At 43.9% G+C, this 19,266-nt stretch overlaps 2 protein-coding genes across 2 annotated transcripts; both read left to right on the top strand.

Moving 5' to 3' along the window:
- The first annotated feature begins 308 nt into the window (after nucleotides 1-308).
- DNAJC25 (DnaJ heat shock protein family (Hsp40) member C25) lies at nucleotides 309-8,262 on the top strand. Its single transcript, XM_065656148.1, has 4 exons — nucleotides 309-647; nucleotides 2,431-2,583; nucleotides 4,267-4,737; nucleotides 7,343-8,262. The coding sequence occupies exons 1-4, from the start codon at nucleotides 339-341 to the stop codon at nucleotides 7,463-7,465; spliced, it is 1,056 nt and encodes a 351-aa protein (XP_065512220.1). The 5' UTR covers nucleotides 309-338; the 3' UTR covers nucleotides 7,466-8,262.
- Nucleotides 8,263-12,039: 3,777 nt separating this feature from the next.
- GNG10 (G protein subunit gamma 10) lies at nucleotides 12,040-18,614 on the top strand. The gene is made up of 3 exons (XM_065656149.1): nucleotides 12,040-12,196; nucleotides 16,170-16,301; nucleotides 17,742-18,614. Exons 1-2 carry the CDS (start codon nucleotides 12,116-12,118, stop codon nucleotides 16,293-16,295), a joined length of 207 nt encoding a protein of 68 aa, XP_065512221.1. The 5' UTR covers nucleotides 12,040-12,115; the 3' UTR covers nucleotides 16,296-16,301; nucleotides 17,742-18,614.
- The last annotated feature ends 652 nt before the right edge of the window (nucleotides 18,615-19,266 follow it).

Consider the following 19,266-nt stretch of genomic DNA (forward strand, 5'->3'; position numbering starts at 1 on the left):
AGTATTTCAAAATATTCTTCCCTGGAAGAAAGAATAAGCAGAAGCAGGTATAGAAGAAATCATGGGAAAGATTGGTATTTCAAGCCCGGGGTCTGTATCACGACCGCTTTTCTGCCGCGATCCCGCCCCTCACGGAGCCAGAAACCCCGGGAACGGCAGCCGCGGGGCCGCGACGTGACCCCGCCCCCTCCCGCCAGGCCCCGCCCCCTCCCGCCAGGCCCCGCCTCTTCCCACTCGGCCACGCCCCCTCCCGCCCGGCCGCGCCCCCTCCCGCCCGGCCGCGCCTCCCCGGCGGCGCAAGCGCCTGCGAGCGGCGCGGCCCCGGTGTCGGCGGTGAGATGGCGGCGGGCGGCGCCGCGGGCCCGGGCCGTCGGTGGCTGCTGTGTCTGTCCCTGTGCGCGGTGCTGCTGCCGCGGGCGGCGCGGGGCCTGACGGAGGGCCTGTACTGCGGGCGGCGCGTCTGCTACGAGGTGCTGGGCGTCAGCCGGCAGGCCAGCAAGGCGGAGATCGCCCGCGCCTACCGGCAGCTGGCCCGCAAGTACCACCCCGACCGTTACCGCGGCGAGCCGGCCGCGCCGGGCGGCGACGGCGCGCAGGCGGCGCACGAGAAGTTCCTCCTCATCGCCACCGCCTACGAAACCCTCAAGGTGAGAGAGCGGGACCGCCGCCGCGGCCGCAGCCGCTCCGGTAAGAGACAGCGGAGGGGCCGCCCCGGGGGGCCGGGCGGGGAGCGGGGCGGGCAGGGCGCGTCTGCCCGCGCTGCCGCTTCCCTCGGCGGCCTCGGTTCGGGGGGCGCGGGGCCGGGGCTGCGCCGGCGGGACACGCGTGTGGCCGCGCGCTTTGTTGGTGCCTTCGGGACCCGTCGGCGCCTGCGGGCCTGTAGGAAGGACGGGGACGGTAGGACAAGGGGCGGTGGCTTTAAACTAAAGGAGGGGAGATGCAGGCTGGACATGAGGAAAAAGTTTTTTACACTGAGGGTGGTGAAACACTCCCCAGGTTGGCCAGAGAGGTGGTGGATGCCTCATCCCTGGAGACATCCCAGGCCAGGCTGGACGGGGCTCTGAGCAACCTGAGCTGGGTGAAGATCAGGCAGGATGGTTGGACTAGATGAGCTTTGAAGGTCCCTTCCAACCCAAACCGTTCTATGGGCAGCTCGCGTGTTAACTGCAGGAAGCAAAACTAAGCAATTGCATTGTTGCGAGAAGAAAAATCGTGGCCTTAAAAATACCTCTGAAAGGTGTATAATCCCCTCCAAATTTTGCTCGGCAGCTGCATCTGCCTCTGAAGCGTACATCAAATCTGGCTTGAACATGGGGGTTCTGCCCAGCTTTGGCTGTGCACACCTCACAGGTGTCTTTTCCCTGGGGCAGGAACAGAACCTCTCAGGTTCACACTTGTGTGCATCGCGGCAGGCTCTGCAGCATCGGTTTTGTGTTCCTTTGTGTGGACTCAGCCAGCTTGCTTCCTACCAGCAGTCAGAGAGGGGGAAAAAAGCCTTAAACCTTCTTCAATAGCCAGTCCAAGAGCGCATGGAAGGGATACGGTGCTTTTGAAGATCCCTTTGTATTTAAAGTGAACCAGCTGGGCTTTATCTTAGAGGTATGCCTTGAGATAAAAAAGTAAGAGTGACTTGAGTAGCATATGGGGTCTGTAAGGGAGGCTTATCAAGGCAAAATATATGTGGCTTGGCAAAGATGCAACTCGGGAATGGAAGAAAGAAACCTGTAAGTGTTTTAAAGCCGTGAGGGAGGAAAAAAGGGACTTTTTGGGGGGTAGGAGAGGAATGCAGTTGAGGCTGACAAAATTAAATTTCTCATCTCTTAATTGCATGGGTGTAAATGAGAAAGACTCAGAGAAGATGAGAACAATGAGGTTTTGAAACAGCCTTTCGTTGGACAGATTCCACAGCCCTGTAAGCTAATTCTAAAAGATTTGTACAACAATCTCTTAATACGTTCTTCATCTGAAAATCTTTCCCTGAGTGATGTTTATTAACTCTTGTCCATCTGGATTTTGCATTCTGAAGTTAAAAGTGCTTATTATGTGGATTTCACTTGCCTGTCTTAATTTCAGTATTAAATGTCTTCATGCAGTGCGCGCTCAAGCATTTAAGACCACGTGTCAGATGTGTGTGGGTAGATGAGTGTGAGAACAAATTAACTGAGAATCATAGAATCATTTCAGTTGGAAGAGACCCTCAGGACCATCAAGTCCAACCATAACATAACTCTAGCACTAAACCATGTCCCTAAAAAGAGGAAAAGGTCCCCTGAGAAAAGGACCAAAGATTTTCCTGTGTGCTTCATACTTGGTCGGGCTATTGCAAATTTTATAGCAGCGTGGTCATTAATGAGATGTGAAACACAGCTATAAGAGAGTCAGTGAAAACAGGAATCTGAACCTATGCATGTTTTTCATCTCATCCTGCAGGATGAAGAGACACGAAAAGATTATGACTACATGCTGGATCATCCTGAAGAGTATTACAGGCATTATTATCACTACTACAGCAGGAGACTGGCACCGAAAGTGGACGTCAGAATAGTGATTCTAGTTACGGTGTGTGCCATCTCCGTGTTTCAGGTAAGATTTCATGTTTACATGACGCTGCTCAGTGGTGAGTTTCTGAATGGGAAGATAAGTGTCTGCAGCTCCTGTAACATGCTTCAAACAGTGTCAGTGAGGAGAACTGTTCCTGTCTGCTGGGGTAAACTTCTGCATGGTGCCTGTCACAAATCTGAAGTCAGGATGTACTGAGCAGATTTTTGGCTGCCCTTGTGACCTTGGACAAAGGCAGAGATTAGTTTCTTTTAATGGTAGGATATTTCATAGAGACAAGTGCAGCTTTCTTAAAGCAGATACTTAGTTCTTCATGACAGGCTGAGAATAGCCTGTTCCAGAGCACAGGCTGGGCTACTGCTCCAAATAAGCTTTAGTCAGTCTGTGAAGCTGCATAAATAATTTTTCAAAAACCAGACTAATTGCGAACTAGATTCAAGGCTCGTTTCAGATGACAGGAGGGAATATCAGTTTTCCAATGTGTGAGTCATACATTGCAGTGTGTTTTAAACACCACAGTGAAGTAAGGGGAGAAGTGAATTGAGTTCAGTGAAGTTTGCTTTGAAGGTGGTGGTTCCAAGGTCAAGAAAACAGCCTGTGTTGTAGATGAGAAAACTTGTGCTACTGCTGACAAATATTTAAGTGGAAGAAGATGCATGACTCTTTTACCATCTGTTAGATTACTGGTTCAAAACATCACTAAAAATAGCCCAAAAGTTTAAGAGATTAAGATGCAGCTTACTCTGTGGTGCAGATATGTCACTTATTTAGAGGGGTATTGGAAGTTAAAACAAAAATACATTTATCAGAATTTGAGAGCTTGGAATAATAAATCCCAATGACATATGCAGCCAAATACTTAATTTGTCTTCAGACTAAATTCCAATGGCAGAGTTTCATTTCACTTCTGATTCTGGGTGGAAGTGGAGATACTAATTTTCCTGCAGTCCAGCTGCCAGATGGTTGCAAATCCCATGTAAACTGACTTGCCTTTCTCTTGCTTTCTGTTGTTTCTGCTTCTTGACCTTTCTTAAAGTTGTATAACTTGTATGTGTGTGTCTTTTGTCTTGGTGAACCATGCGAAGTCCTTCTTCTGTTTTAAAGTTGCCTCTATAAAACATGTTCACCTCTGCCACCTATATTTCTGGTTTGTTGTTTGGCTTTGGTTGTTTTGTTTTTGTTTTTCCCATTGAAATTCAGAGGGTGGCTGGAGATTAGAAAGGGATGTTGAATCTTGTGAAGTCTGTCAGACTAATGAGATTTTAACGTACTTAGTCTATGTTTAATTAACTATTTTAAATGGGTAACAATTTTATAATGAAATGTTTGTATACCAGCTACTTTATTTATAAATCCCAAGGGGGCTTCTGAGAATGTCCAGCACAGCCTGGCCTTTAGCCTCAGGAGATTACCATCTTTCCAGGAACAAAACCAATCTAACAGTTGCTTGTCCTTCTTCATCACTATATATTGCTGTGAGCTATACATCTATGTATCTGTTTTCCAGGTGCCTTACTAAATTTGGAGGAGTAATTGTAGCTTCAGTAATACTGCAGAACTACTGTTACCTTCAGTTTTTACCCTTGCTGTAATGTAATTGTGGTTAAAGGTGTATGACAGCATTATTTTTTTTCCCTGGCAAACCTCCAAGTAGGAATGTGTCTCTATAAAAACACGGTATTTACTTTCACTGTTCTTCAATTACAGTTCTTCAGCTGGTGGAGTAGTTACAACGAAGCTATCAACTACCTAGCTACAGTGCCAAAATACCGCATACAAGCTACTGAGATTGCCAGGCAACAAGGTTTACTCAACAAGACTAAAGAAAAAGGCAAGAACAGGCGGTCTAAAGAAGAAATTCGTGAAGAAGAGGAAGAAATCATCAAAGACATTATTAAAAATAAAATAGATATAAAAGGCGGTTATCAGAAGCCCAAGATATATGATATCCTTCTATTTCAGATCCTTCTCGCCCCTTTTTACTTGTGCAAATACATAGTTTGGTACTGTTGGTGGATTTATTGTTTCACTATTAAAGGGCAAGAGTATGGTGTAGAAGAGAAGCTGTATATCATACGAAGGTACATGAAGATGTCTCAGTCTCAGTTTGACAGCCTAGAAGATCATCAAAAAGAGACCTTTCTGGAACGGCAGCTGTGGATACGAGAAAACTATGAGGTGGGTATCTCTGTTGGTAAAGCTGATGTTAGTTATCCAGGCTAAGAACAGCTGTTTTGTGAAGGTGCTTGGGATGGGGCCATGTGAAGCATTGTTTCAATTTTAGCTATTGCTTTCTGAACTGAAAACAGTTAGACAGCCACTCATTATGTTTTCTTCAACTTGTTATGCTCATGGACAGGTAGACAACAGCTCCATGGATATAAGAAGGGATTTGCTTGGTCAGGGGATGTCCACCTGTGGTTGTCAGGGAATCTGTGTGTACAAGATTTTGTTGAATCTGATGAAAGGCATTCTTACAACAATGTGGTAGGTCAAAGTTAATACAGTAGATTGGAGACTGTTCTCCCAACAGTAATAATTTGTAATAAGGATTACTTGGATCATCTGAAACTCCTGTTTCATTAGCGGTTTAAGCCATTAATTCTTAGCTCATTTTTTTCTAAACTGTCCCTTGATTATCCTTTGGTCGTCGGTGAGTCAGGAACTGTTCTTGCTGTGCTCTATACCTGTGCTCTGTACCTATTCAAGTAAAGGTGGTTGATGAAATACCATTGGATACAACTTGCTCTTGCCGTGGACAGCTGCTTACTAAATAGTCGATACGTAATATTTTTTTTTAAGTGTTCTGTGAGAGCAGTGAAGGAACATTAGCCACAGCATGGAACTTCAGTCCAGAATGACTTGGGATGACAGATTGACAAAATGCTTTCCTTGTTCCACAGAACCTCATCTGTGGGCCATCTGGAGGGGAGGGTTTTAGAAGAGAAACTGAGAATATGAACTTGGCCTGCTCAAGGGGAAGAGCAGTTGTTGCCACTGTTCTGCATATGCTGGGAAAAGAAATGGGATGGTGGCAGAACTGCCTTTGCTGCTGTCAGGGCACCAAAGATAAGAAAATGCTTCTTTAAAAGTAGGCAAAGGTGGATTAATCTAGAAACTAGAAGAGGAAAATAGTAAAGTTGATGCTAATGTAAGGAAAATATCAGCTGACAGGTATACATTCTTGTTGAATTATGATGGGTTTGCTAGAAAACAATCTGGAAGTCCAAAGATTGAGTAATGTTACCAGTTAAAGCCCACGTTATATGGAATAAGATAGCATGGATATCCTGTTGTAGAGAAAAAGGGACATGGTTTGGGTTCCATGCTATTTCTAACTAGTGGTATAAAAGAGCTGAATATGAAAGAGCTGTATTTGCCAGTGTGAAGCCTGTTTAGTCATAAGTCATCTCCTGTGGTGGCCAGCAGTTGATTTTTGGTGAAGAATACATGAAAGTTGCACCTATATAGCAATATTTATCCAGTATAATTTGTAGCTTTGACACTTCCTGAAAAGGAAATTCTGTCTTTGTAGGTAATAGCTTTAATGAGTTTTTCTTTAATAAACTTATCTCTTATCTAGTCACTTCTTGAATGCATTGAAACTTTCAGTGTCTGCTGTACCATCTGGTCATGAGTTTAGCAATATGAGTAGATGGTTTTTTTGAAGCCACCCAAACACCTGCTCGTTCTTTTATTATTGGAAATGGAGAATAATCATGCTTTATTCTCTCTTCTCTTGCTACCTGTGTTCCTGTGTGCCACTACCATATGCTTACTTGAAACTCATGTCTTTTGTATGTTGAAAAATATGCTTAGGTGTTTCTCCCCAAAAGCTTCTCTGTTCTTTGATCATTGGAGATGCATATCTGCATATTGTTCAGTTTTTCATTGTCCTTTTAGGATGGGAAAGACCAATAATTTAATACACAGATACACCGTGGTTCTCCACAATATTTTTTTTTCGCTCTGTTGCTTTCCTAAAGATTTGTAAAACCTCCATGATCACTGACCATCAAGCTGGTGTATTTATAAAGCCATCTATAATATTTTAAAAAGTTTGTTCATGCATAGAAGAACCTTAAATTTAATTCCCTTCTGGGAAGAAGTCAGATGACACTGAGATGACATAAACCTGTATGCTGTTGAGATTTATACTGGCTTTATCGACAGAAACTGCCTTCCAGAATAAAAATGCAGATGCTGTTGCTTTTTTTAGATACTTGACTTTGCTAGTAATTGTAGTTTTCATTACAATGACACCATTTCTTAGTTGAGAAACTTAATTGGGAATTAAAATTTCCACAGCAGTATTCTATCCAGACCATGACTTTGAAATGGGAAAACAGCTAAAGCGAGGAGCTGAACAACTGCATTCAACTGTATGTGTGCTGAGAAGGGACTTAAAATCTGGCTTTCTGAGCATTAGCAGTTCTTTACTGTAAATGTTATTTTGCTGAACGCATGAGCATCTAGTTCTTTAGCAAAAAAAAAAAAAAACAAAACAAAAAAACCCCCAAACAAAACAAAAAACCCAAAAAACCCCCAACAAAGAAACAAAAACCACAACAAAACAACAACAACGTTCTGGAGCTTGCAGCACCATCTGAGCTGGAGGGACCCTTACACTTTGTGTTGGTCATGGTCTGCTTCTACATTGTAACTCAGTCTTCTGTAAAAGCAATAATGTGGCAAATGGTTGAACTACAAATGCTTACACCCCCATTGAGATTCACTTCACCCATTTCTTCAACCTTATTAAAAACTTTTGTCTGTCTGTCAGATCTATAAAAGAGAACAAGAGGAGGAGTTAAAGAAGAAGATGGCCATGGATCCCCGATGGAAGAGGTATCGGAGGTGGATGAAAAATGAAGGACCTGGAAGACTGACTTTTATTGATGACTGAAAGTTGCTGAACAAGATCTGTGCTAACGCTGAAAGTGATTTGCAAATCTTTTCACTACATCTTTCAGAGTTTTGTCTGCTGTGTCTCAGCAGTGATCTAAAACTCAGGAATTATTAAATCAGGCCGAAAAATATTACAGGTTTACCATTTTTATAAGTCAGACATTAAACAGCTCAGCTCAATGTATATATGCCATTTACTTGGGGATCTCAGTGTGGAATTCATAATTCCAAACAATGTATTTTCTCTACATATTTCATATTCATGATCAATGCAACTGTAACTTTAGTCTTTCTGAAAATGTTTTTAGATCAGTCCTTGAAAGTCCTGCTTTTCCATTTTAAACTGAAGGGTTCCTGCAAATGGACACTGGAAATGCTTGTAAAGGATTCTGAAGCAAGGGCCATTTTCTGTTTTCCTCTCCCTTTCCCCCTACTCTTCAATCTAATTTCTAAGATGCCAAATTGTTTTTTGATGTAGACAACATGGGGATTATACCAGACTTCTTCTTTTGTTATTCCTGCTGCAGTTGGAAATGAATTTTATTATTGGTGGGAATAAATGATGCATGATTGATGATCATCGTGATGCAAACAAGCCTTAATTCTTTGTTCTACAGAGTGATTAATGAAATAGTATGCTTAGATATTTTGTGTTTGGTTTTTCATCTTGTATGTTGGATTATACCTGCTCGTTCCGAGCAAGTGTACCAGTGAATTTTAGTCTACTAAATGTGACATTTCTTTCACCAAAGTATTGGTAAAAGGGAAAACGACCCTTTTGTTTAAAAGGGCAATTTTGATGCCTTATGTAAATAAAAGTTTATGTAATATACATTCTGAATTTCTTTTAAATTCTAAATATAAATTATTCTTCATGTTTATCCCTTCTGGTCAGACTTCAGAATACTTAGAATAAATAATTCACAACAGCACACTGCATATTCCTCTGCAACGCAGCCCAGGTCAGAACTCGCATGATTTGCTGGTAAAAGGGGTTCTGTTACCATATTTCTATTCAGGAATTTTAGTGGGGAGGGGTCAGGTGTGGAGCTTAGCCAGATCAGGCCTCTCCTGTCACTTGTCACATTTGTAAAAGCAAGTTCCTCAGAAGTGTTTCTGCTGAAAACAGTGCTAGGTTAGCTGGCTTCTTTGGAGACTGGTTCTGGGAGAGAAGTTCTTGAACTTGGCTACTGCCAAAACCCACAATAGCTAAAAGTTTTAAAGTTTTGAAGAGAGACATTTCTGATTCTGCAAAGGTGACCCGTCCTCATTCTTTGAGGAAGAGTTACTGTTCTCTGAGCGTCTTTTGCTATTTTAGCTTTCACTGGTTCTTGGAGTCCCATCTCAGTTTTCTATTTGAAGTGTTACATATTCAGAAGCATGCTAGTAGTATTATACTAAATGGCTAACTTCTGTGTGTGTTAGTAAAACTGAAGAGGGACTGCTAGATTTGTCCTGCATCTCTGCTGCGTGTAGTGCAGCTATAAACTTAATTCACTTTATATTTAATGGTCAATTCAAATCTAAAACTTGTTAAAGAAGGTATCTAGAATAAGCTGTGCTTGCTTTCATTGATCACTACGAAGACCTTCACAGCTTGGATGTGTTGCTGCTTCATCCCCCAAAAGACAAGTCAGCCTTCTGTGAGAATAGAAGGGGGAAATATTAAGTTGCTGTGATAGAAACAAAGGGAATAAAGGTAAGCACAAGTAAAATGCTGTTGATTATTAGGTAAGACAGTTATACCTGGGAAAGAACTATGCAAGTGCATGCAAGAGGATCTAAACCTGTGGCCACAGTTTCATGGGCTAAAAGCTCTGCTGCTCTTGCCCTTGTGCCCCATTTTGCTCCATCCTTTCCCTCCCAAGACAAGTGTCTGGGTTATACAAATAAACAGTCAAAACACATATCTGTTTTCCCTTTTTGCCCAGGTTAGTTCTAATCGGGATTAATTTCCTGACCTGACAGTACAGTAAGAAATCAGTGCAGCAGAAGGGCAGTCCCTGGGGAAGGACAGAACTGTGTCATGCCTCTGTGAAACCGTGGTCTGATACTGACTGAGTGGAGAAGGGAAAGTTAGCAAGTATTGTACAGGCTGCTGGAAATGAGCTGTTCTGCTGGGCCAACTCACAGTTACCTCTTTTCTTGACATATGAGCCCTTTGAAAATAACCAGGCATGGGCATAAACTCATGGCCTGCAGAAAAAGTTCACTGAGCAGTGACACTGCAGCAACATCTCTGTGGTGAAGGACAGAAAAAACTGGTGTATCTACAAAGCTGTCAGCATTGTGGTGACACCTCATTAGCCAAGGCTGATGAACATTTCTAGCCTAATGTCTCATTGTAGTTGTAAACGATGTCTGTCTTCTGGGCATAAATTTTCAGGCCCTAATTTATCATGAAATTAAGTTGACAAAGCAAGTAAATATATGTAAGAAAAAAAAAAAGCAGGAATGAAACTGCTGAGAGTTACAATACTACAGCTGGTAATGCCACTGAAAATGACCAAAGTGTTTGCATGAACAAGTACTGCTGGGACTGGGTAGCAGTGAGATCTTTGTGTGAAAAAGTGTGTCAAGGTAATAGGATCTTGGAGAAGAACCACCTCGCCTCCTATTCACTTTTTTCCAAATAACTGTGTCTGTTTTGTTGTGTGTACGTACTTTTGAATACATAGTTTATCTAAGGTGAAACATGCATTTCACTCAATATGCACAATGTGTGCAGAGCCAGGGCCTTTCACATTCAGCATGAGTCTTCTCCATGACCATGCTGAAGTTCGATAGAGGCTCAACCATGTCCATGGCTGTTTGTCGCTATGTTCTGAGCAATCATTCGAGGCTATGAGCTTCATCCTGACAGCTTTTTAACAGGCCAGCAAACTGATGGCTGGCAAAACCACACCGAAAAGTCAAGTTAATTATTCATGGTCACTCATGAAGAAGTGACAAACAGTGCAGGGGGGACCCAGCAACCCTGGCAGCAGCGGCAGAGCAGTTTGAGCCCAACAGCTGCCTGTGGGCAGGGCAGGCTGTTAGTTCAACCTTTGCAAGCTGTTCAGGAGCAACCTTTTATTTGTTTTAACCTTTTTTTTTCTTTTCCCCCTTTGCCTCTCTTTTTCCCCCTTTTTCTCCTCTTTCCCCACCCTTTTCACCTTCCCCCTTTTTGTTCACCTTCCCCCATTTTTTACCCTTTTTGCTTTTTTCCTTTCCCCCAATCCCCTCTTTAGCCCCCGTTTTTTACTTTTTTCCGTCTTTTTCTCCTTTCCCCACGTGTCCCGTCCCAACAGATGGGATGAGGGATGAGTTAACTCTGACCGTGACACACGCCCTGACTCAACAGATGAGACCAGGTGTGAGTTAACTCCGGGTAATTCTGCACGGCTATGTGAAGTGGATGGCAGACAATCACTCCAGGGGTCCAATTCAATTATGAATTTTACTAAAAGTACGTGTTGGAATACTAGTTATAGTGAATAGTGGCTTGGCAAAAATATTTTATGGTATCACAGAACTTATCAACACCTTAACAGCAAAAGGTCCTACAAGCAATGTATTGGCAATCATTAGTAGCTATAACACAAAACTTGACAAGAATCCAACAGCAGAGCTTAAGATGATGTTACTCTTATATGTTCAAAAGGAAAAAGAGAGAAAGAGAGTGGTAGAGAGGGAAGGAAAACTAAGGTATAAGAGATAGGGAGAGTAATATATCACCACTTACGGAAAGCAAGACAAAGAAGTAGGGATATAGAGAAAAGGAGAGAGCAGAGAGAAAAGAAGAAAGGAAAGGGTGATCCAACCACTTTTACGACTCCGCAGCGTGGTGTATGATGATGTGTGGCCTCCAGTGTCCCACGACGAGGGTGCTGGGGTTTGTAGTTCAGGAGCGCAGCGTCCTCGGGTTTCTGGTCCAGTTCCCGCGGCGAGGCTGGTGCGCGGAGGGTCCTCAGGGTGGTGGGTTCCCTACCAGTGCTGTCTTAGGTGAGCTTTTTTATAGCTCTCCGAGTAACGGAAAGTCTGGGGGGAAGGGGCGATTGCGAAAGATCGACAAGTCTGGACAAGTCCCGGGCCACGTTGAAGGGTCTCAGCTTTTCTCCTTCGTGTGCCAAGCCGGGCATACCAGAAGATGGAGCTGTGTGCCCTCCAGCACATCCCCCACCTCTGGTATGGGTCAGTCGGCCTGGGCTGTGGCTCCTTAGCTTGTCGTTGATGTGTAAATCGCAGTTCATCCTGTACTGAATGTGTCATCTCCCGAGTCCTGGGGCTGCAGGAACTAGTTTTGCCACAATGGTTTTGGCCATGATCCTTATCAAAACACAACACCACCCTTTCCCCTTTTTCTCCCCTTCCTACTTTCTTAATTTTTATATTTTTTCTTTTTTTCCCCCCTTTTTTTCACCTTTTCTTTTTTTTTTTTCTTCTTCTTCTTCTTCTTCCTGTCCTATTTTAACCAGCGGGATTTTCTATCCCCAGATCAGCTGTGGCGGCCGGGGCGGTGCCGGGGCGGCTGCGGCCACTCCCCGGGGCGGCTCCGCGGGGGCGGGTTGATCCGCGCCAGGCCGAGCCGAGCCGAGCCGCTCCGCTCCGCTGCTTCCTTCCTTCCTTCCTTCCCTCCGTGCGTCCGTCCGTCCCTCGGCGGCCGGGGATGTCGTCGGGCGGCAGCCTGAGCACCATGCAGCGGCTGGTGGAGCAGCTGAGGCTGGAGGCGGCCGTGGAGAGGATCAAGGTGAGCGGGGTGCGCACCCCGGGGCGGGAGTGGGCGGACGAGCTGCTCCTGCCGTTTCTTTCCCCTTTGTCCGCGTTGCCCGCCCTGGGAGCGAGTCGGGGGGAGGGCGACGAGGGGTGCCCGCGGTGGGGTTCAGTGGCTTTCTCTGCTGGAAGGAGCTGTGATAAATAATGCAGCAGCGCCGGGTTAGTTCTGCACCAGCGAGCACGATAATCGAGGGCAGTTCCCTAGCCGGGAGCAGCCGAGTTCCCCCGGCTCTGAGCGCTGGCGGGTTTGCAGGGAGGGGCGGTCTGTTTGGTACCAGCTGACACGCTGGGGGAAAGCTGGCAATTTTCTACGCATGCATGCATCTTCTGCTTGCAGACTTCCAGACAAAGACGGGCTAGCGAGGCAGTGCTGTCATCTGCCAGCTCCCGAGATCCGGTTTGGTTTTGCCCTGGCAGACCGGATTCACCCATGCAGATGCATCCACGACAGCTCTTGGTTCCCAGCATGTGTTGGGGTCCACAACTGCTTTGGGAAGTCGACTCTTTCCAGCCATACACAAAATCCAGCACAGGCTGTGATGAAGAGCAAATTAATTTGTATTTCCTATTCCTTTCCTATTCCCTCATCATCACCATTTTTCTCTAGGCAGTCATGAAACAGCAGCTTCCTTAGTCTGACAACAGTGCTAGTATATTGAGCCGCAGGAACCTCGCTTATTGCTTTAAAAATAATTTAAAATACCTTTTGTCACTATTCCTGTTCTGAGCTGTTGAAAATTTGAAGTGTCTATTGCAGGATGAAACCACTGTAGCATTTGGACATCACCCTGATCAATTCATTAATGATACTAAATTTTATAAGCAAATACTGAGTCAGCAGATGTTTGATTCATCAAAAGTAACTGTGGTTTATCACTGCAATGATGTGTGGGAATCCGTGAGATGGCACAATGCAGAGTAGAAATGGAGGCTCTTTGTGGCAAGAGGGATATTGTTTCACACAGAAATGATTGACTAAACATTTCTGTTGCTTTATACCGCCAGCAACAGCCTGGATCTCTGTTCCTGTTCGTTTTTAGGCATACAGCCTTTCCCTGTTGTTTTTTTGGGTGGGGTGTAAAAAATATAGTTTGTAGTTTATTGGAGGTTACTTTGTGGCAGTAACATATTCTGGAGCTGGACTTCTCAAGGCTACATATTTATTATGGATTTGCTCGTACGTCAGGGAGGCTTGGCCTTGGTGAGACCTCAGTCTCATCTTGCAGCATTGTGTGCAGCTCTGCTGTTCCAGGAACCTGTTAGTGCCATTGCGCAAATGAAATGCATGATTAAAAATGTGTCTTATAAAAAGTGTCATCTGAGTTTCTTGACATGCAGTCTAAAACCAGTGAGGAATATATTCAGCTGGTGAAACCCCATTTGGATCAGTTTTAGCAGACACTGAGACAGGAGAAAATGTTGTTTTGGCTACTTGAAGTAGACAATGTGTTTTCAGATGGGAGCTGGATATGAAAGGATTTTTAAAAATACATCCAATACTACACAGTTCCAATGGTGATTTTGTTTACCCTTTAGCTAGAAAAGCAGACAGGAACAGTATTTTCAGAAAGAGGAAACTAAGTAGGAAAGAAGTACCCACACACATCTTGCACACAGGAGGCTGCTGCAGGGAGCGTGTTTGTCCTGTGATGAAATATGGCAGAAACCCTTGTACCTTCTGTGTGAAGTGGAGGAGTGAAGAATGTTCTAGGGGTATAAGTAGGTCTAAAGAGTAGGCAAATCTGTCCTAGAACAACATTCTGCTGCTGTAAAGGTATCTCTCACACAGATGCCAAAAATCAGGTGTGTATCCTTCTGTGAGCACCAGGACTTATGCAGCTCAGTACGTTTTGCACTGTTTCATAGAATCACAGAATGTCCTGAGTTGGAAGGGACCCACAAGGATCATCGAGTCCAACTCCTGTCCCTGCACAGGACAACCCCACAGGTCACACCGTGTGTCTGAGGACGTTGTCCAGTCTCTTCTTGAACACTGTCAGGCTTGGGGCCGTGACACCTCCCTGGGGAGCCTGTTCCAGTGTCCAGCACCCTCTGGGTGAAGAACCTTTTCCTGATGTCCAACCTGAACCTCCCCTGGCACATCTTCCTGCCATTCCCTTGGTTTCTGTCATTGGTTGCTAAAGAGAAGAGTTTGGCACCTGCCCCTCCTCCTCCCCCTGTGAGGAAGCTGTAGCCGCCATGAGGTCTCCTCTCAGTCTACTCCAGGCTGAACAAACCAAGTGACTTTAGCTGCTTCTCATACGGCTTCCTCTCCAAACCCTTCACCAACTTTGTAGCCTCTTCTGGACACTCTCCAGCAGCTTTATACCCTTTTTACCCTGTGTCCCCAGCCCTGCACACGGTGCTCCAGGTGAGGCCGCCCCAGTGCAGAGCAGAGCGGGACAATCCCCTCCCTGCCCGGCTGGCCATGCTGTGCTGGGTGCACCCAGGACACCGGTCCCTCTTGGCTGCCAGTTTGGCAGCAAAGTGCAAGGAGATGCAGTGAGGAACTGCTGACTGTGCTGTGCTCTTAGGGCAAGCCATGCCCTGAGTGACTTGCTATTCATTTTCCCCAGAAAAAGCTCCAGGCAGCCTTGGTCTGATCAGCATTGGCACGTCCCCGTGTGGCACAGTCAGGTACCAGCAAGGGGTCAGCACCATAGTTGAGGTGGGAGTGTTAATGTGCCGGGGCCCAAGGGGCTGGGCAGGGTGGGAGACCTTTGCAGCCTCCAGAAGGAGGTTGTCCTCAAGGAAAGGAGGAGTGACAAATCCCACTGACTAGGAGGGATCCTTGCTGCGGGTGCTCCTCTCTGTACTCTGCTCAAGAGAACCTGTGAGGCTGTGGGAAAATGGTGCTCTTATCAACTCCCTGAAATGCTGACAGCTGCTGGGTAAAGTTGGGCAGTTTCCAGGATGAATGTCATAGAGGAGAGCTGGGAGGCGGTGAGCAGGACAGCAGTGAAAGAGCAAATGAAGAGCACACTAGGCCAGATTTCCCGCATCCTTCCCAATGCTGTTAGATGGGATTGCCCAGAACCAAAATCCCATCAGAGTTCCAGGGTGGCGCCTTCAATCAGGAGGCTGGGAAGTGGGGATGGTCCTTCTGGCCATTATCTCATTCCTCTGCTGGCAAGACTGCAAAGTTGTGTCAGAAAACAAACAGGTATTTCAGGAGTTCTGTAATGAAGGCAGAGGGGAACTTGTGTTCCCACCAATATGCTCAGTATTTCCTTTTGTAAAAAATGTAGCAGATAGCATTGATTTTTGACAGTTCCCTGCAGCTGTTAGCAGTGTCTGAGAAACTGGGAATTCCCCTACATTTTACTTTAAAAATACAGGCACACGACTCACTTGCCATCCATAGGGAGACCCGGGGAGTTGAGTGCTGGAGGCCTCTTCCCTTTGCGTTCTGCACCTTGTTCTGCAGCTCTGGACTGTCCTCTTGGGGGGCTGGACTGTGACTTGAAGCCCTCACTTTGCTGCCAGAGGAAGGTTGCAATTTGGTCTTTAAAAGCTTTTCATCCTCATCTTTTTGTTTTCATGCCTTATTATGCTTGTTGTTGCTTAACAGTTTGGATATGAAAATGCTTTTTATAAATTATCTGAGGATATAAGAGTTCAAATATAAACCTGAAAATAGTACAGTACACTGGAAAATATTGTGGTCACAGCACTGTGCATTTTAATGAGGGCAGATTCCATCGCACTTGCACCTCAGTCCTCTACACTCCTCTGGCCCATCACTGGCATAATATTTAATGTGTATTTCATCAGAGCTTCCTAAACATGTGTCTGTGCTGATTGACTTGGCGCTTTCAAATCCAAGAGCTGATTTGGCTGCTCTCCAGCTCTGTTTGATAATGATTATCCAGGAAGAAATGCCTAATGGATGCTTGTGAATGAATTAATTTCCTCTCTGGATTTGTTTTTCTTTCTCCTTTACCCAGGTCTCTCAGGCAGCTGCAGAACTCCAGCAGTACTGTATGCAAAATGCCTGCAAAGATGCCTTGCTTGTTGGGGTTCCTGCAGGGAGCAATCCCTTCCGAGAACCCCGATCCTGTGCTCTACTCTGAAATCAGGTAATAAAGTCACAGATACCACGACAACAACTCTGATTTGAAGCTCGAGCCCCAGGAGGGACAAGAGCACATGGTGATAGTTGTTTGAATGTCGAGTTCTTGGTAGTGAAGTGTTCACCACTTCCCCGCTGGCTCTACAAATTGTTTTCCGTTTCTTTCAAGTGTGGCAGTTGAAGCATGTCTCTTTCCTACAGCTCTTTCTAGAGGTGTTTTGTTTATGAGTTGTTTTTGTTTGGTTAGTTTTTGTGTTTGAGCAGCTCTAGGGTAATTAGCAGCATCCAAAACAGTAAAAACTGTGTGTGACCCACAGCTGTGTTTGACACAGCCAGATACAAAAACCAGTCACGTACCCAGCTTGAATAAGTAAGACGAAGCTGTGGCAGTTGCATGTGTTCTGATTCCTATCTCACAGCTTAAGCAAGAACCAGTCATTGCAGCAGGAGGAAGAAGGGCCATGTGCGCTGGTGGCCTTGGGCAGGATCACACCGTAACTTTCGCTGGGCAATCTTGTTGCCTTTGCATGACAAACAAATGTGGAACTAGGATATTCAGAAGGGGTTACTCTTTAAAAATAAAAATAGTTCCTGCTAGAGATCTGAAAAAGCAACAGAGAGAGGGAGAACCACTGAATTCTGTTCTTTATTTGAGAGTGCTATCAAAGTGAAAAGAATATGTTCTAGTGTAAATTCTGCCCTTAAAGAAAACAAAGCGGTTGTAAAATCTTCCCCTTCCCGCTGCCAGGGTTCCTGAGCTTGCAGATGTGCTTGTGCCTCATCAGTAGCGCGGTTTTGATTGTTGCTACATAGGTTTGACTAAACAGGATCGAAGCTGAAGAGACCGAACAAATGAGCATGAGATGCTCTTCTGGAAAAACTTGAGGCAGGGAGAAGGCACAAGCAGAAGATTTTCTTAGTTTAGGTGCTACCCTTAATTCTTCCTGCAAATAAGATAAAATTCATAGATAAGATAAATAAGATAAAATTCATAGTGACTGTTGCATGTGTTCTTCTGTTACTGGAGCAGCTTTCCACCTTTTTTGTGTCTCTGTGCGTATATGTATGTATTTCTAGGATTCAAGTATGCATTTCTAGGATCATCCAGACAAGATATGAAACATTCTTTCAAACAAGTTTGATTAATTTATGATACTTTGAGAAATTCATAGCTCAGTCCAATATGTCATTTAGTCATCTTTTGCTGATAGATCAATTATCTAGTTTATTGTTATTTATCTTATGATCATAAAAAATGAAAGCAAAGTCAAAAAGCCAATTAAAAAAATTTATGGTATTCAAGGGTGCCAACATCCAACAAAGGAAAGTGGTTATTCTTTTTTTTTTTAATTTTCAGTGCAAAGGAGGTTTTGTGTCATAATTTGTAAGATAAATGTATCAGCTTAGGAAAATGACATTTAATAAACTTTTTTTTTTCCTGTTATAGGGAAGGTCATTGGAGAGCTGCCTTCAAGCATGACATGAATAACAACTGCCTTTCCTTCAAAAGAAAAGTCTCTCTCTGTGTCCTAACATTTGAATGGCTAAAACTATGTCCTAGATATTTATCTGTTTGCTCTTCTGAATTTGTACTTCACTATCTTTTGCTAATGTTCTTACAGTTTTTTTAATGTAACTCTTATACTTTTAATAACCATCACCATTGTTACTGCACTATGCTAACTATACAAATATTACTTGAAGTTTACATTTTAGAAAACAAAAACACATGAATTTTTACCCAATGGCTTAATCCTGTATTGGTGAACTGTTACACTGGAGCGATAGTAAAAACTATTTTTTTTTCTCCAAAATAAAACATCCAAAAAGTGAATTGTTAATGTATAAAACTAAATGTTGTTAGTACTGAACTAATGGTCCCAGGGGAATCTTGCTTCCATTAGCAACAGCTGGACCGAACTACATTTTTTTTCAAGTGCATCGAAGTCTATAAATGACACATATGAGAAACTGCTGGGCACAATGTGTAGCACGAGCATGTTTCTTACAAGACTTCTAATCTGTAATACTTCTAATTTGTATTTGTAAAGGTACTGCCGTGGTGGAATTTCCTTGACATGTTTAAAATGTGACCAAACAGACACTAAAAATCCATGGACACCAAAAGATAATTGCATGCACACTTGTCAGGGTTTGCAATACACAAAGCTTACTAAAATGTGCTTGGTGATTTGCCTTCAATTTTTTATAGAACACTTTTACAAGGACAACAAACTTTTTTAATAGGTTTTTAATTTTGTCTACTTTCTATTGTTTGTATTACTCTTTTAGAAATTTGGAAATAAAGTTCCTTCTCCTACCGGCTTTGAACTCATTGTTTAATTGTAACAAAGAGCAGATATTGTGAGGAAGAGGATACTTTGATTTTGCAGTGGGAGGCTTCAAGCTATTTGGCTTTTTGGCAAGGCTGCTATTGGATTTTTAGAAAATGCATCTTATTGATAGAAAAATCATATTTATAGGTATTTATCATTTTTGTGGTAAGTAGTAACAATGTTACCCTGCTCACTTAAACATTTTGAGACTGTAAGGAAGAAGTTTGCAATCTGAGTATTTAATTTTCATTAATATTCACTGAAATGGGTCAATGAGAGTCCTTCATGCAGCTCAGTCTTTGCCAAAAGATTTTTATTCTTGCTGCAGGAGGACATTGAAATGGGAGTCATAATACCACCAGTATGTATTGTGCCTCTAAACACAGACGAGAACATCCTTCCTTAAGAGCTTTTCTTCGCCCTGGCTTCCTTTCATTGTAGGTTATTTGAATATGGCAGTTTTTGTTTTAGTACTCACATGCACACACGGCGGAAGTCTAGAGGAAGCATGGTTATTCTTGCACAGAGGTGATCAGAGGCTCAGATTGAGGTCAAAAAGCTTGAGTCCGGGAGGGGGAGGATGACAGTGTCCATCAAATGCCTCTGAACAGCCAGCATCAGGCTGCTGGCCACTCC

The sequence above is a fragment of the Caloenas nicobarica genome, chromosome Z (assembly GCF_036013445.1).
Source record: "Caloenas nicobarica isolate bCalNic1 chromosome Z, bCalNic1.hap1, whole genome shotgun sequence".
NCBI classification, from domain to species: domain Eukaryota; kingdom Metazoa; phylum Chordata; class Aves; order Columbiformes; family Columbidae; genus Caloenas; species Caloenas nicobarica.

Bases quoted from the DNA above. Each gene is read 5' to 3' on its own strand.
- DNAJC25 (XM_065656148.1), top strand. From the start codon at position 339: ATGGCGGCGGGCGGCGCCGCGGGCCCGGGCCGTCGGTGGCTGCTGTGT. The intron at 648-2,430 runs GTGAGAGAGCGG...CTCATCCTGCAG, and splicing joins CCGCCTACGAAACCCTCAAG to GATGAAGAGACACGAAAAGA. The intron at 4,738-7,342 runs GTGGGTATCTCT...TCTGTCTGTCAG, and splicing joins GGATACGAGAAAACTATGAG to ATCTATAAAAGAGAACAAGA.
- GNG10 (XM_065656149.1), top strand. From the start codon at position 12,116: ATGTCGTCGGGCGGCAGCCTGAGCACCATGCAGCGGCTGGTGGAGCAG. The intron at 12,197-16,169 runs GTGAGCGGGGTG...TCCTTTACCCAG, and splicing joins CGGCCGTGGAGAGGATCAAG to GTCTCTCAGGCAGCTGCAGA.